The 12,379-nt window shown below is 37.7% G+C and overlaps 1 protein-coding gene across 1 annotated transcript in view; it reads left to right on the forward strand.

The window, feature by feature from the left end:
- Window positions 1-12,379, forward strand: part of arhgap10 (Rho GTPase activating protein 10) — a 73,535-nt gene that overhangs the window by 21,109 nt on the left and 40,047 nt on the right. Inside the window, 12 exon segments of the mRNA XM_030145081.1 lie at window positions 2,034-2,129; window positions 2,387-2,448; window positions 4,230-4,301; window positions 4,485-4,586; window positions 6,729-6,839; window positions 7,053-7,094; window positions 7,096-7,129; window positions 7,132-7,157; window positions 8,696-8,825; window positions 10,496-10,533; window positions 10,535-10,603; window positions 10,709-10,803. Coding sequence (XP_030000941.1) covers window positions 2,034-2,129; window positions 2,387-2,448; window positions 4,230-4,301; window positions 4,485-4,586; window positions 6,729-6,839; window positions 7,053-7,094; window positions 7,096-7,129; window positions 7,132-7,157; window positions 8,696-8,825; window positions 10,496-10,533; window positions 10,535-10,603; window positions 10,709-10,803 — 877 coding nt within the window.

A 12,379-nucleotide genomic window follows, 5' to 3' on the forward strand; every position in this document is an offset into this window, starting at 1 on the left:
AAATGTCGGGAAAAATGGGAAAATGCAACATTCAGCAGAAGTGGTTGGAGGAGGAACTATTCAGAACCTGGTTAAAGTCTGTCGAAGGTAAACCATCATAAAACTGTATATAAAACTGTATCTGCAGTTGGACAAGGGCATTAAATTTGTTTAAAGTGGCATTAAATTAGATTTTCTGATACCTGCAGAAACCCTGTACATAGAACCTGCTCCACCAGGTGATTCACTAGGGCACTGGCATTAATGTTACTGTTTGCCAGAAGTCCAGTTGAGTAAAGGTTGGCCTGCATTAAAAACGGTATAAAAGAAGTTAATGTGGCCACAATGAGGTCACCCATGGATTTTCAGTCACTGTGAAATGATTAGTTTGAATTTTGTCCATTGTTTTTGTTGTTGTTTTTTTAACCAGAGGTCACCATATTTAAACAAAAGCCTGGGGGTGGGGGAGCATGAGGGGAGTTGCAATGGCTACTACTAACTTATTGTGGTGAAAGTCTTAAAAAGAGGTGAGCTAGATGAAAATTTTACATAACGGAATCCTCTGATGATGATCTTTTAACTACAACTGCAATATTATAACCAAATGTTCATTAGTATTTCTACAATGAAGTGCAGTGGGAGTCAAGTGGAGCTAGACCTTATTGAAAACATCATGTAGTGGCTGTCAGTGGTTTTTCTGGTTCAGGACATCATGGCTGGATGGTTTATTTAGTTTTCAAAGCAGCTCAGACAACTTAAACACTGCAAGAGGTAGAAGTGTGATCTGAATAATTACCTTTTGTTTTCATCGGGGTTTGTCTGTTTGTTTGTTTGTAAGGTAACTCAAAAAAGTTATGAACGGATTTTTAGGAAATGTTGATACTGGCACAAGGAACAAATTATTAAATTTTGATGGTGAATGGGAGGGGGGGGTGGACTGATCTGCCTTGGTGGAGGTCTGCGCTCTTTGAGTGCTTTTCTAGTTATTGACTAATTTCATCATTTAACGCAAGCAGTCAGATAAATTTGAACTTTTTGAGAGACTACACCAGGACTGAAACTAGTCTGTAATACAACCAGTTGTGTCTTTCCAACATGCAGTATTTGTAAACTTTACAAACACAAAAGATAAGTCCCTTTGCTGTCCATTAGATATAAATTTGGCCTCTCAGTTTAATTATGATGTCCATGTCACTGTACAACTTCAATTTCTCATTCTCTTTTCTTTACATACAGCAAGAATATACAGGGGATATGCACACAGAATTTAAAGACACAAAAAACGGAACTTAAGGGGTTGTAAAGATTAAGGTCACTATTTAGTGTGACCCCTGACCCCACAACAAGAAGCAGTACAAACAGAAACATCGGTTGAATGAAACCTGGTATTAAACGTCAGAAAATGAATGCGATAAATCACATATTGTCTGAACATAAGGGTTAAAGATTTGTTGAAATGCTTGTTTTTGCTGTACATACTTCACATATATCCAGTTTTTTTTTCTTAATACAGAGACTGAGAAATGCATGTGTGGTCATTCTAACTTTAATAAACCAACAAAACTTATGTTGACCTAGGATCTTTACACAGTACTGGATAAGGTTTTAGGCACTAGCCGTCATTGTAAACATCAGTATCATGTTTCCTACCTTAGCCTTTATACGATCAGTGGATGCATGTGCTATGCTCAGTTGTATGGCATGTGCTGTGGTACTTGCCCACACATGCACTGAGGTTTGATCTGCAACAGGATGAAGCAGACACCAAACAGGATGTTTGCAAAGTTGTTAACTACTTGCCATGTGATGCAGACCTCCTTTCCAGCATAATCCTATATTGTTTTACCTTTGACATGTTTGTTTGTTTTTTTAGGATGATGAACTTGACATTAAGTTATGTTATGTGTGAAGTCACCTACAAATATGAAATATAGTATGAAGTAAAATAAAGTACTTGAGTAGCCTATATTGTGTACAATGCACTATGTTAATCATTCCATCTCTTTCTACACTAGCAGTTGTTAAAATGTTCTGTATTTGTAATCTTCTTTCAGAACTTGGAATGGCACAGCGCAAGTTTGCTCAGTGCCTGGGAGAGTTTCAGTTCGAGTACATTGGAGATGCAAAGACAGATGACGAGAGATGCATTGGTAAGTGTGGCTTTTCCTTCATCACATTCTGGTAACTAACCACTGGTTTTCTTACCACCGAGGCAGACATGAACTGTAAATGTTTGTTTATGCTCCTCCATATACCAGCAGTTTAAGTGCAGCTTTGGTACATCTCTGTGGTGAGGACATCTGATAATCATAACGTTTCTTAGGCTGCATGTGCGAATGTGTTTAAGAGTTAGATGGGATGATTGTATTTATTACCCGTTTGGATTATCTTTATTTTCCCCTCTTAGATGAGTCTTTGCAAGAGTTCTCCTCATTCCTTAAGAACCTTGAAGACCAAAGAGAGCTTATGGTGAGTATAACCAGTCAGAACCTGCTTGAAATTAAGGGAAAATACCTGTGTGTGTATGTGTGGGGGCTGTTTTTACCTTTTACCTAGTCCTCCTTTACTGTATTACTATACACTTGTACATATTGATTTTCTTGACTAAAGAGCTTAACAGACACCTCATTTTTAATTCAGTTTTACCACAAAGTATAAATGTCATTGTTATCATCCAGGAGCAGCCAGTGTCCTTTTTGGTGAATAAGTATTAACAGTGTTTGAACAGTTACTTCCCTTATGCCTGTCTAAGGGTCAGTGTCACACTAATTGTCTGGGAGTGTCTGCATAGAAGACAGGAGTGTACTTCCACATTACAAACAGACGTTAAATACCAGCATCGATTGCAGAAGCTACTACCGGCGACAAGGTCCACATCTATCCAGTCCATTACATCTCATAAAAACCTGCCACCAGCTAATGTGTGTATGTAGTGTCTGAAGTTAGGGAGTGGACCCATCATCAGAAGCTAACTGAGATGACTGTTTTAGTGCCAGACTCAGGCCTTAGTGGTAAACACACGGCTCAGCTCAGCGCTGCGCTCAGCACAGTGGGATGACATCACAGTGCAAAGTAAGGAGAAGCAGGGAGGGCATGCAGGTTTAGACATGTCCTAGAGAGCAGAGGCACCGGAGGAATGAAGAAAGATAACACTTAATGGATCATTGGAGAACAATTGTACAGTCTGAATTAAAGTTGTAATGTGTGTCATTTTAGGCATTAATTCAGAAAGCAGCACCATTAGAGGCAAATGCTGGGCGGCACCTACAAGGAATTATTTTTAAACCTGATAAAGTCATGTTAAATAATACTCCATAACTAGCTTAAAACCTAGTCTATATCCAGAAAACATTTATTTCTGTTGTACTCAGACTTTAAACTCCAATTTAAAGTAATCTAGTATTAAGTTAAAATTGCCTAAAGGACAGAAAGGGACAGGTCATTGCTCTCATGAAGCAGAACTACTGTATGAGCTAGAGCTATGAAACATTTCTTAAGCAGTCGTCTTTTTACTCAGTGTGCTGTTGTTTGTAATTTTATTAATCGGCTGTATTGCTCCATTTATTTAATCAGTAAGACAGTGAAGCCTCTCTGCCAAACCATCATGAGTAAGCTAACAAGGTAATGTTTTAGCTAGTTAATAATTAATGTAATAGTTAACACTAGTTGCTTGGAAGCTAAATTAGCCACAGTTACACACAGAGCGACCTAAAGATAATGCCTGGATATTTCATTCATTAATTTAATTTAATTTAATTTAATTTAATTTAATTTGTAAGGTGGGCTATCATAGTGACTGAAGGGAATAATTTCTTTTCTGTCATTGGAAAAAAATTGAACATTTTCTACATCTTATTGAAAAAAATATTTGAAAAAATGCACAATATGCATGATCTCCATATAGATTAAACTGCATTTAAATTCAGTGTACATTAAAACAATGGATTTCCTCAACAGAGATTAGTTTTTAATTGCCCAACAAAGCTCTGTTCAGTGTTAATTTTAAGAACTCTGATTTGTAGAACTCTGATTAGATGTGATATTATTTTACATAATTCCTTGACTGTCAGACTCAGCGTATATAAAAAGTCACTCAGATAGCTGCACCTTTTATAGGTTAACAAACTTCTGCCAGTCTTTTCTAAAAGCAACCAATGCTAAAGATTCTAAAAGTTGTTGGATGTTATGAAATATTAATGAATGTTATTGAGTAGAGATGTAAAAAAGATCTGTTTCTGTTGTGTGTCTAGATGAGGAACATCACAGAAACCTTAATGAAACCCCTGGAGAAGTTCAGAAAAGAGCAGCTTGGTACAGTAAGGGTACTGTATGATGTTTCATTGTTTCTTCACAATATGGATTTCGTAGTCATTTGATATTACAACATAATTATGTTGTATCATCTTCTACATTTTTAGTAGACATGCAGATCTGATTCCCTCATTACCACCAAGAATGATCTATTTTGTTTTGTGCTTCTTTTCCTTTCGCTGCACTTTCTTCAGGCGGAAAAAAAGAAGTATGAGAAAGAAACAGAAAAGTACTACAGTTCTTTGGAAAAGCTTTTGAATATGTCAGCGAAGAAGAAGGATGCACAGCTACAAGAGGTACATCCACCTACAGACATGTAAAATGTAGAAAACCAGCTAATTTTGACAACATAACAGATGGAAAAAATTGATTTTGTTTATTTTGAGAATTCCTCTTTTGGATTTTGTCTTTGGTGCCATTTAGTGAAGAGCCTTGTTGCAAAGCCTGTTGGACCGTGTGAGTTTCCACTCACGTGCCTTGCAGCAACGGTTTTCCTGGCTTGTTTGGAAAGGAAATGTGTGCTCACTTATACTGTACTACCAAGGTCAACACTGGTTGCTGCAGTTGTGGAACATCTCATGCTGCAGTACCATGAAAAGAAAATTATAAATCACAGAGAATAAAACAACCTCCCTTTGTCTGTGCCCTTCACTCTTTGCTTTTCGATGTCACCATGTAAGGCTTACCCATATGTTGTATACACCAGCCATTTAGAACACTTGAAACTGTTGACATAATGGCTGCGGGCTGTTCTGTTCTCTGACTCTTGTGACACGGGGGTCTGCGGTACAACACAGATTGGTATCAGAGCTGAATAAATAGGCTCAGTGATTCTTTCATAGCTGCGAGAGTCATGAACACATCACTTGTTTCTTTTATACTCACCAAAAAGAAGCAAACACAAACACTAGACCTTGGAAGTTTTAAGGTGAATATAAAGTATGTATTTATGGAGTCACACACTGCACTGAAATCCTACAAATTTGATGTGCTGGTATTTGGCTTCAGTATTTCTATTTTATGCTACTGTATACTTCTAATTATGTTCCACTACATTTCAGAGACAAACATTGTACTTTGCACTTTGCTGTCTCAGTTATTTTTCAGATCCCAGTTTTTCACCCCCTTCCTGTTCAGTGAAAACCACATGTGCTAATTTAGATTTTTTTTTATTTTGTGATAAACAGAACAGTTACATGCTCTTTTAGGAGTTTGGGAGATTCTAATATGTCTTAACTAACCTGCTTGAATTAGCTAGAAACGGCATCTTCACAAAGCTGAAATAATAATAATAATAATAATAGTAGTAGTAGTAGTAGTAATAATAATAATAATAATGCATCGGTCTATACAGTGCTTTTCTAAGTACTCAAAAACGCTTTACAATAAGCAGCCAAGGGACAAACACGCAACAAACGGGTAAAACAGATACAGAGTTAATACAAAAGGGCAAACAAAGAACAAATACTCAAGCAAAAAGGTAGAGACAGATACGGAAAAGAAAACACGAGAGAAGGTAGATGAAGGTGGATGAGGTGGAACAGGCAGTCAGTTTTCGTATGATCATCTGAAGAGGTGAGTTTTAAGTTGGTTTTTGAATGAGGTGAGTGTGCCAGAGTTCCGGATGTGAAGGGGTAGGGAGCTCCACAGACATCAAGACATCTCCATATGAGTTGAGACACAACAGGACAAAAGAGAAAAAACAAATAGAAATATTTCCTTCATGACATTATTTTATAAATGAAGGTTGTGTCCTAAGAAGACACAACCTTCATCTCTTGGGTGTGTCGCTGAAAATGTTTGAGGAACAACTGTTTTTAATCAATTAAACAACCAACAGTCTATAAAGTATTTTGAATGAGCTCATCTACAGAAGTAAAATGCAATACACACATAAATATTCATCCACAAACATCAGGAAAACACTGACAGAACAATTACTACTTTCACTTTAATACTTTAAGCATATTTTACTGCTTATACTTAGTTTGAATGCAGAACTTAAGCTTGAAGTGAAGTATTTTCCCAATGTGGTAATATTTCTGTTTCTATTTGAAGTGGTCTCCTTCTCTCCCATTAAGGTTTTTTGTGAGTTTCTACATACATGTAACATTTTCCCTGATCCAAATTTATGGTCTAAATAAAAGCACTGCCGTATGTTAGATATATTGTAATGTCCTCGGAGGTAAACATTTGGAGTTAGTATGAAGAGCTATAAACAAAATCTCCCTGGCTATCATCTGCATTTGATGAAACACTACTCAACTGCAATTTCCCTTATGTAGGAATTTAATGCCATGACCAGATTTACAGCGCCTCTAGCTTCCCCACGATGCACCGTGTCCCACAGACCAGAATGTGTGTGTCTTCTTTCCCTCTTCTTCTTTTCTTCTGTCGCTGTCTATAATCATCTCTGTGTGTGTTCTCCACCTCTTTAGGCAGATGTCCAAGTGGAAATGATGAGGCAGCACTTTCAGGAGGAATCACTGGACTATGTTTGCAAACTGCAGGAGATCCAAGAGAGAAAAAAGTTTGAGTGTGTGGAACCGGTGAGTGACTGACTGGAGTGGAATGTCAGCGCTGACGTGGCTTGTATTTTTTATGAATAAGTACCAAGCAATATAGTTTACAGCTAGTGACACATAACAGCAATCCCATGATGTAGTAATGTAAGAGTCCCGGACATTATTATGTTTCTCTTTCATAGTTGTGATCAGAGTCTCTTATCTGTTTCATCCTGCTTTTTTTGGTTTTGTTTTTAGATGCTGGCCTTCTTTCAGACAGTCTTCACCTTTTACCACCAGGTGCTTCGAGCTGGCCAAGGACTTTGACCATTATAAAGAGCACTGCAAATTAATATTCAAAATGTAAGAAATGCTTGATTTTCTTGTGATTTGATAAGGGGTTTATATGTCCGTTGTTGTACTATTTTCACTTTTCCAAAGCACAGAAAGGTGCAATAGAACGGTATTTAGGATGACTATAAAGATTTTAAGCACTGTAATGCAGAAGGAATCCTAAAAAAAACTCAGCTTCCTTTATAAACAGGGGGTCCTTAAAGCTCTCGTTACAATTTTAACAAATTTATTTACAAAATCAAATGTATAGACAAATCTGTGGAAATTATTACAAATGAAAGATAGATATTGAGTTTTTGCCCCAATTAATACACCTCTATGAGCACCAGTAGTTGCAGGAAGCACATCACAAGACGGCACTGGATTTCTTGCCTTGTTAGCTGTATCATAGACCTCATCAATGTTGTCAATAGCATCAGTGATCTGTGGCTTCAGGTGTTGATGTCCCATATGCTTGTTCGATACACGATATCTTTAACATAACCCATAGAGAGAAATCCAAGGGAGTGATATCTGTTGAACAGGTGTCCAGGGAATTGGGCCACTCCTTCCAATCCACTGTCTGGAAACGTTTGGATGTTTGATTTAGGAACCCACAACACTGCAGTCCCCAGTGTGGCGTTGCAGCCATCTACCTGGAAAATGATGGTTGGTTGAAGGTCATCTAGTTGTGGTGACCATACAGTCGTGGAAAATATCATTAGACCCTCAAAAGTCATCAAAAACAATGGTTATGCAATCGAGTACTAATTCCTGTGTGTATCATGTGACTAAACAGACAGAAAAGAAAACAGGGAATGCCCTAAAAGCACTGTTTTTATCAGTACAGTGCCATAGATATTGATGTAAGAACTTCAGTGATTTTGGTTATTATCAAGAAAACCATGGATAATGACTAATATCAAGCCTCTGAAATTAAACTCTTATGAGCTATTTTTGTTGTTATCATTATATAGTCCAAACAAATGTACCTTTAGTTTTACCAGGCATTAAAATGAACAAACATTGAAGAAAACAAGGGGTGGCTAATAATTTTTTTCTGCACTGTATTCAGATCAATGATCAAGTCAACATTTGCAGTAACTGATCTCTCGTTGAGAAAAATGGACCAATGATTTTACTGCACATGATCCCACAATGTTATTTAAAAACTATGATAACACTGAGTACATAAAAGACATCTAATTAACATATCAGACCATTGCTTTTGTAATAAATGTTTTAAATTGTAAAGATAATTTGTGGACACCCTGTATATGAGGGTGCTCTAGTATGTCTAGGGAGTCCACTTTCTGTGTTACTATCAGTCATGATCTCACTAGAAACTGCTGAGAATAATATCTGGCTCATGGATGCTTAATTTTCACCAGGTTCTTATTGACTTAGAACATGACCCACCACCTGCAATTTTGGCTTTGTTGAATTCTAAGTTTTAAATTAATTATAATTCCAGCTTTCATGCAGATAGTGAAAGGTATTTTCTGTTCATCCTATCTAAGCAGGCAACATCAGGAAGTGACTATGTGCTTTTGCTTCCTCTCTTGTAGACAAGGAGCCGATTTGAGGCCACAAGGTCAGAGGTGTATGAACTGATGAAGAGAATCAGGGAGGGACCACAAGAATACAGACAGACCAGCCCTATCAGTTGTGAAGGCTACCTCTATGTACAGGAAAAACGTAAGAACTTTATGCGGTGTCTTTGTTGTTTTTAAGTATTGTCAACAATGTACAACAAACTAAGTTATATATTCCAGCTGCTTTTATGCCCCATAGTCACATCCATTTTTAAATGTTTTCTTTATCTCTTCTCTTGTGCTTCATCATTCAGTCACTTATGTTGGGAATGATAATCTTAAAAATTCTTCATTGCATTCATATGAAAAGGCTACTTTTGAGTTATAACCAACAATGTACTGTCTTTAGTAAACAGTGCTTTTTGTTATAGCTGCTATTATCTTTCTATGAGCTATAAAACTACACCGTGTCATTATTACCTCCGCCAAGGAGGTTATGTTTTTGCCAGGGTTTGTTTGTCTGTTTGTTTGTTTGTCTGTCCGTTAGTGTGCAACATAACTCAAAAAGTTATGGACAGATTTGGATGAAATTTTCAGGGTTTGTTGGAAATGGGATAAGGAAGAAATGATTAAATTTTGGTGGTGATCGGGGGTGGGGGGGCCCAGGGGGGGGGCGCAGACCAGAAAATTTAATCAAAATCTGTCCATAACTTTTTGAGTTATGTTGCACACTAACAGACAGACAAACAAACCCTGGCAAAAACATAACCTCCTTGGCATGGGGGGGCCCACGGGGGGGCCACTGATCCCTTGGCGGAGGTCTGCGCTCTCCGATGCTTCTAGGTATATAATGGATTAGATTTTATAGCACTTTTCAAAGTATTAATTGATCCATCATTCTTCACTCTCTGGTGGTAGCTATGTTTTGTAGACACAGTTCCCTGGGGCAGGCCTGACAGAAACGTGTGCTGCCAATCTGTGCCAAACACCAAGGTGGGTGAAGTGTCCTTAACCAAGGACACGACGGCACATGACTAGACAGAGCAGATTCAACCGCCACCCTTCGATTATGGACTGCTCTGCCTCCTGAGCCACAGCCCCCACAACATTTTCACATTATAAAGATTGGGAAGTCTTTTGCAGATAAAACAGTATATTGTGTCCCTTACTGCCCACCCATGTTAGCTTTGTTCCGATCTGATATCATTGTTTCACATCGCACCCAGTCTGTTGTGAGTCATCCTTACTCAGGGTGCAACAGCTGTTGATGGCTGCTTCTCTTTGTTTAGTTGTCAGCAATCTAACTGAGCATGATATTGAGGTGCCCAAACTGGCTGAAAGAGAAAACACAAGAAGTGTGTCAAGTTAGATTTTCTGGAAAACAGTGACAGGAAACCCAGATGGGTCATGTGCCTTCAAGAGGAAGTGAATGAGCCTATGAAATTAGGGAAACTAAAGCATATCTGATTACAAAGCAGCTGGGATCTAAGAGCAAAACCAAATAATTGTTCTTTCATTAACTCAGATTGCTTTATATAACTTAGGTCACTATTTATAGGCAAATTCTAAATTATTTGAAGGGGTAACAAGTCAGAACGGCTATTGTTAATGTTGGATTTTTAGGACATCCAGGTGTGCTCCTGGTCGCTCAATGAAAACTTTTAAGAAAACTTCCTTCTCTTAAAGAATAAACATCAACTATTGCACAGATTTTAAAGTTAGTTCGTTTTCTGCATTCAGATTTATTCGCTTGATTGATTTTATTTATCCTCAGGTATGATTTCTTATTTTTGAGAGCCCCTGTCGTACAGTATCCATACCTTGTTCCTCTAGGACCACCTCCTTTTGGTTCAAGTTGGGTGAAGCGCTACTGCCACATTTGTCAAAGAGCAGAAGATCCTACATATGGTGACCTTTGACCACAGATCTGGTGGAAAGATTGTAAGTAGTCACAGCACACACATATGCGCTGTGCCAGTAATGCTACACTATTTTTATGACATCTTAACTGACTTAATTGTGCAATGTTTGACTTGTCATCCTTAGGGTGAGACAGAGTCTGTCACACTCAAATCATGTGTTCGCAAAACAACAGACGTGTTGGATAGGAGGTTCTGCTTAGAGCTGGACATAACAGACAGGTAAATCATCACCTAAACATGTTTGTCAGACACAGGAGCTAACATTCTTCTTGCTGACACATGTAGTGTTTACATTACATCACAAGTGACACAGCTTCTTTATTTTAGTCCCCTCAAGCATGTATCTCCTAGAAAGGAACAGAAAAAATACATGTGTATCCTGCAAGTAGTAACAGCTGAAAAAATCTTAGCTCCACTCCACACTTACCGTTTACTGTTCAGCAAAGTTTGTTCTTTGGATCGCAGATAGCAGGACTGTTGGATTTGTGTTGGAGGGCTGCCCTCATATACTTGGCTGGGAGGATTTGTCACGCCCTACTGTGCCCTCCTGTAATAGATATCTCATTTTGTCACACAACTTAACTCTGGCATGCCCCTTTTCTGTATTAATAGAAGAGCAATAGCCCAGATTTAGAATTGAAATTTGAGCCCTTGCATCCATTCTGACTGTGATGTGTAAGTTGATATGCGTCCAGTCCAATGCGATTGTGCATCTCAGAAAGCAGCTTGGCTGACTGGTTGTTGCAAATCTAAGATGCAAGTGTCCTTGGCAGTGTTTAGTGTTTCAGTGAATCTTAAACACAGTTTAATGTTTTATACTGACACTGGTAACCCAGAATATCCTCTATAGCTTCTCAATTCTTATCCTCTTAAATCTTAGCGCTCAAAGTAATACGACTGACTGTAATCCAAGTCTTTTTTTTTCCTTTTTTTAAAAGTTTGCTAGTCTTTCTGACTTTGAGTTAAATGGTTCAAAACACCCATCAAAGGGAGAAAGTCTAAAGACCATATGAATTTTCTGACATTAGAGAAAATAAGATATACTACAAGAGGCAATGTAGCCAATTTCTATGCAATATGGCATCCTGTCTTTTCATATATTAAAAAGATGGACACAAACAATTTGTCATTGTAACTAAGGAGAGAGAGAGAGAGAGAGAGAGAGAGAGAGAGAGAGAGAGATAGATAGATAGATAGATAGATAGATAGATAGATAGATAGATAGATAGATAGATAGATAGATAGATAGATTTATTTTTATTTTATGTATTCATTTTGGATGTGTGCATTTATATATTTTTGTTGGAGCATGAGGTGCATCAGGGTTGTAACAGAATGAGGTTACATAACTATGTTGTTATATTTTATGTATATTCAATGATACAGTTATGATTGTTACAATATAAAATTTCAATGAAAAAAATCTTTGGAGGAAAAAAAAAAGGGAGAAAGTCTCCAGTCTTGGAGATCATCTGTCTGAGAAACATGGCATCTGCTTTAGGGTTGAACAGAAAAGTTGCCTTGGTCCAGTATTTTTCTTATTAGACAGACTGCCACTGTGTGACACTGTGTGACATCTAAGACTGTGGTCAGACAGTAGGTCTTAATGCACAATTTGGATTTTTTGGTGAAATCCAATTTTTTTTGTGTTCATTCATTTTACACATTAAGTGCGACTTCTATCAGTTTTGAGTATGAACTGAATGGGACCCTGAAGTGACCCGCATGCGCAAAAAAAGGTCCTGATATAATACTGTGACAGCATAGGCATGCACTGTGTTCACGGAAGTAACAA

Source organism: Sphaeramia orbicularis, chromosome 1 (genome assembly GCF_902148855.1).
Source record: "Sphaeramia orbicularis chromosome 1, fSphaOr1.1, whole genome shotgun sequence".
Lineage (NCBI taxonomy): Eukaryota > Metazoa > Chordata > Actinopteri > Kurtiformes > Apogonidae > Sphaeramia > Sphaeramia orbicularis.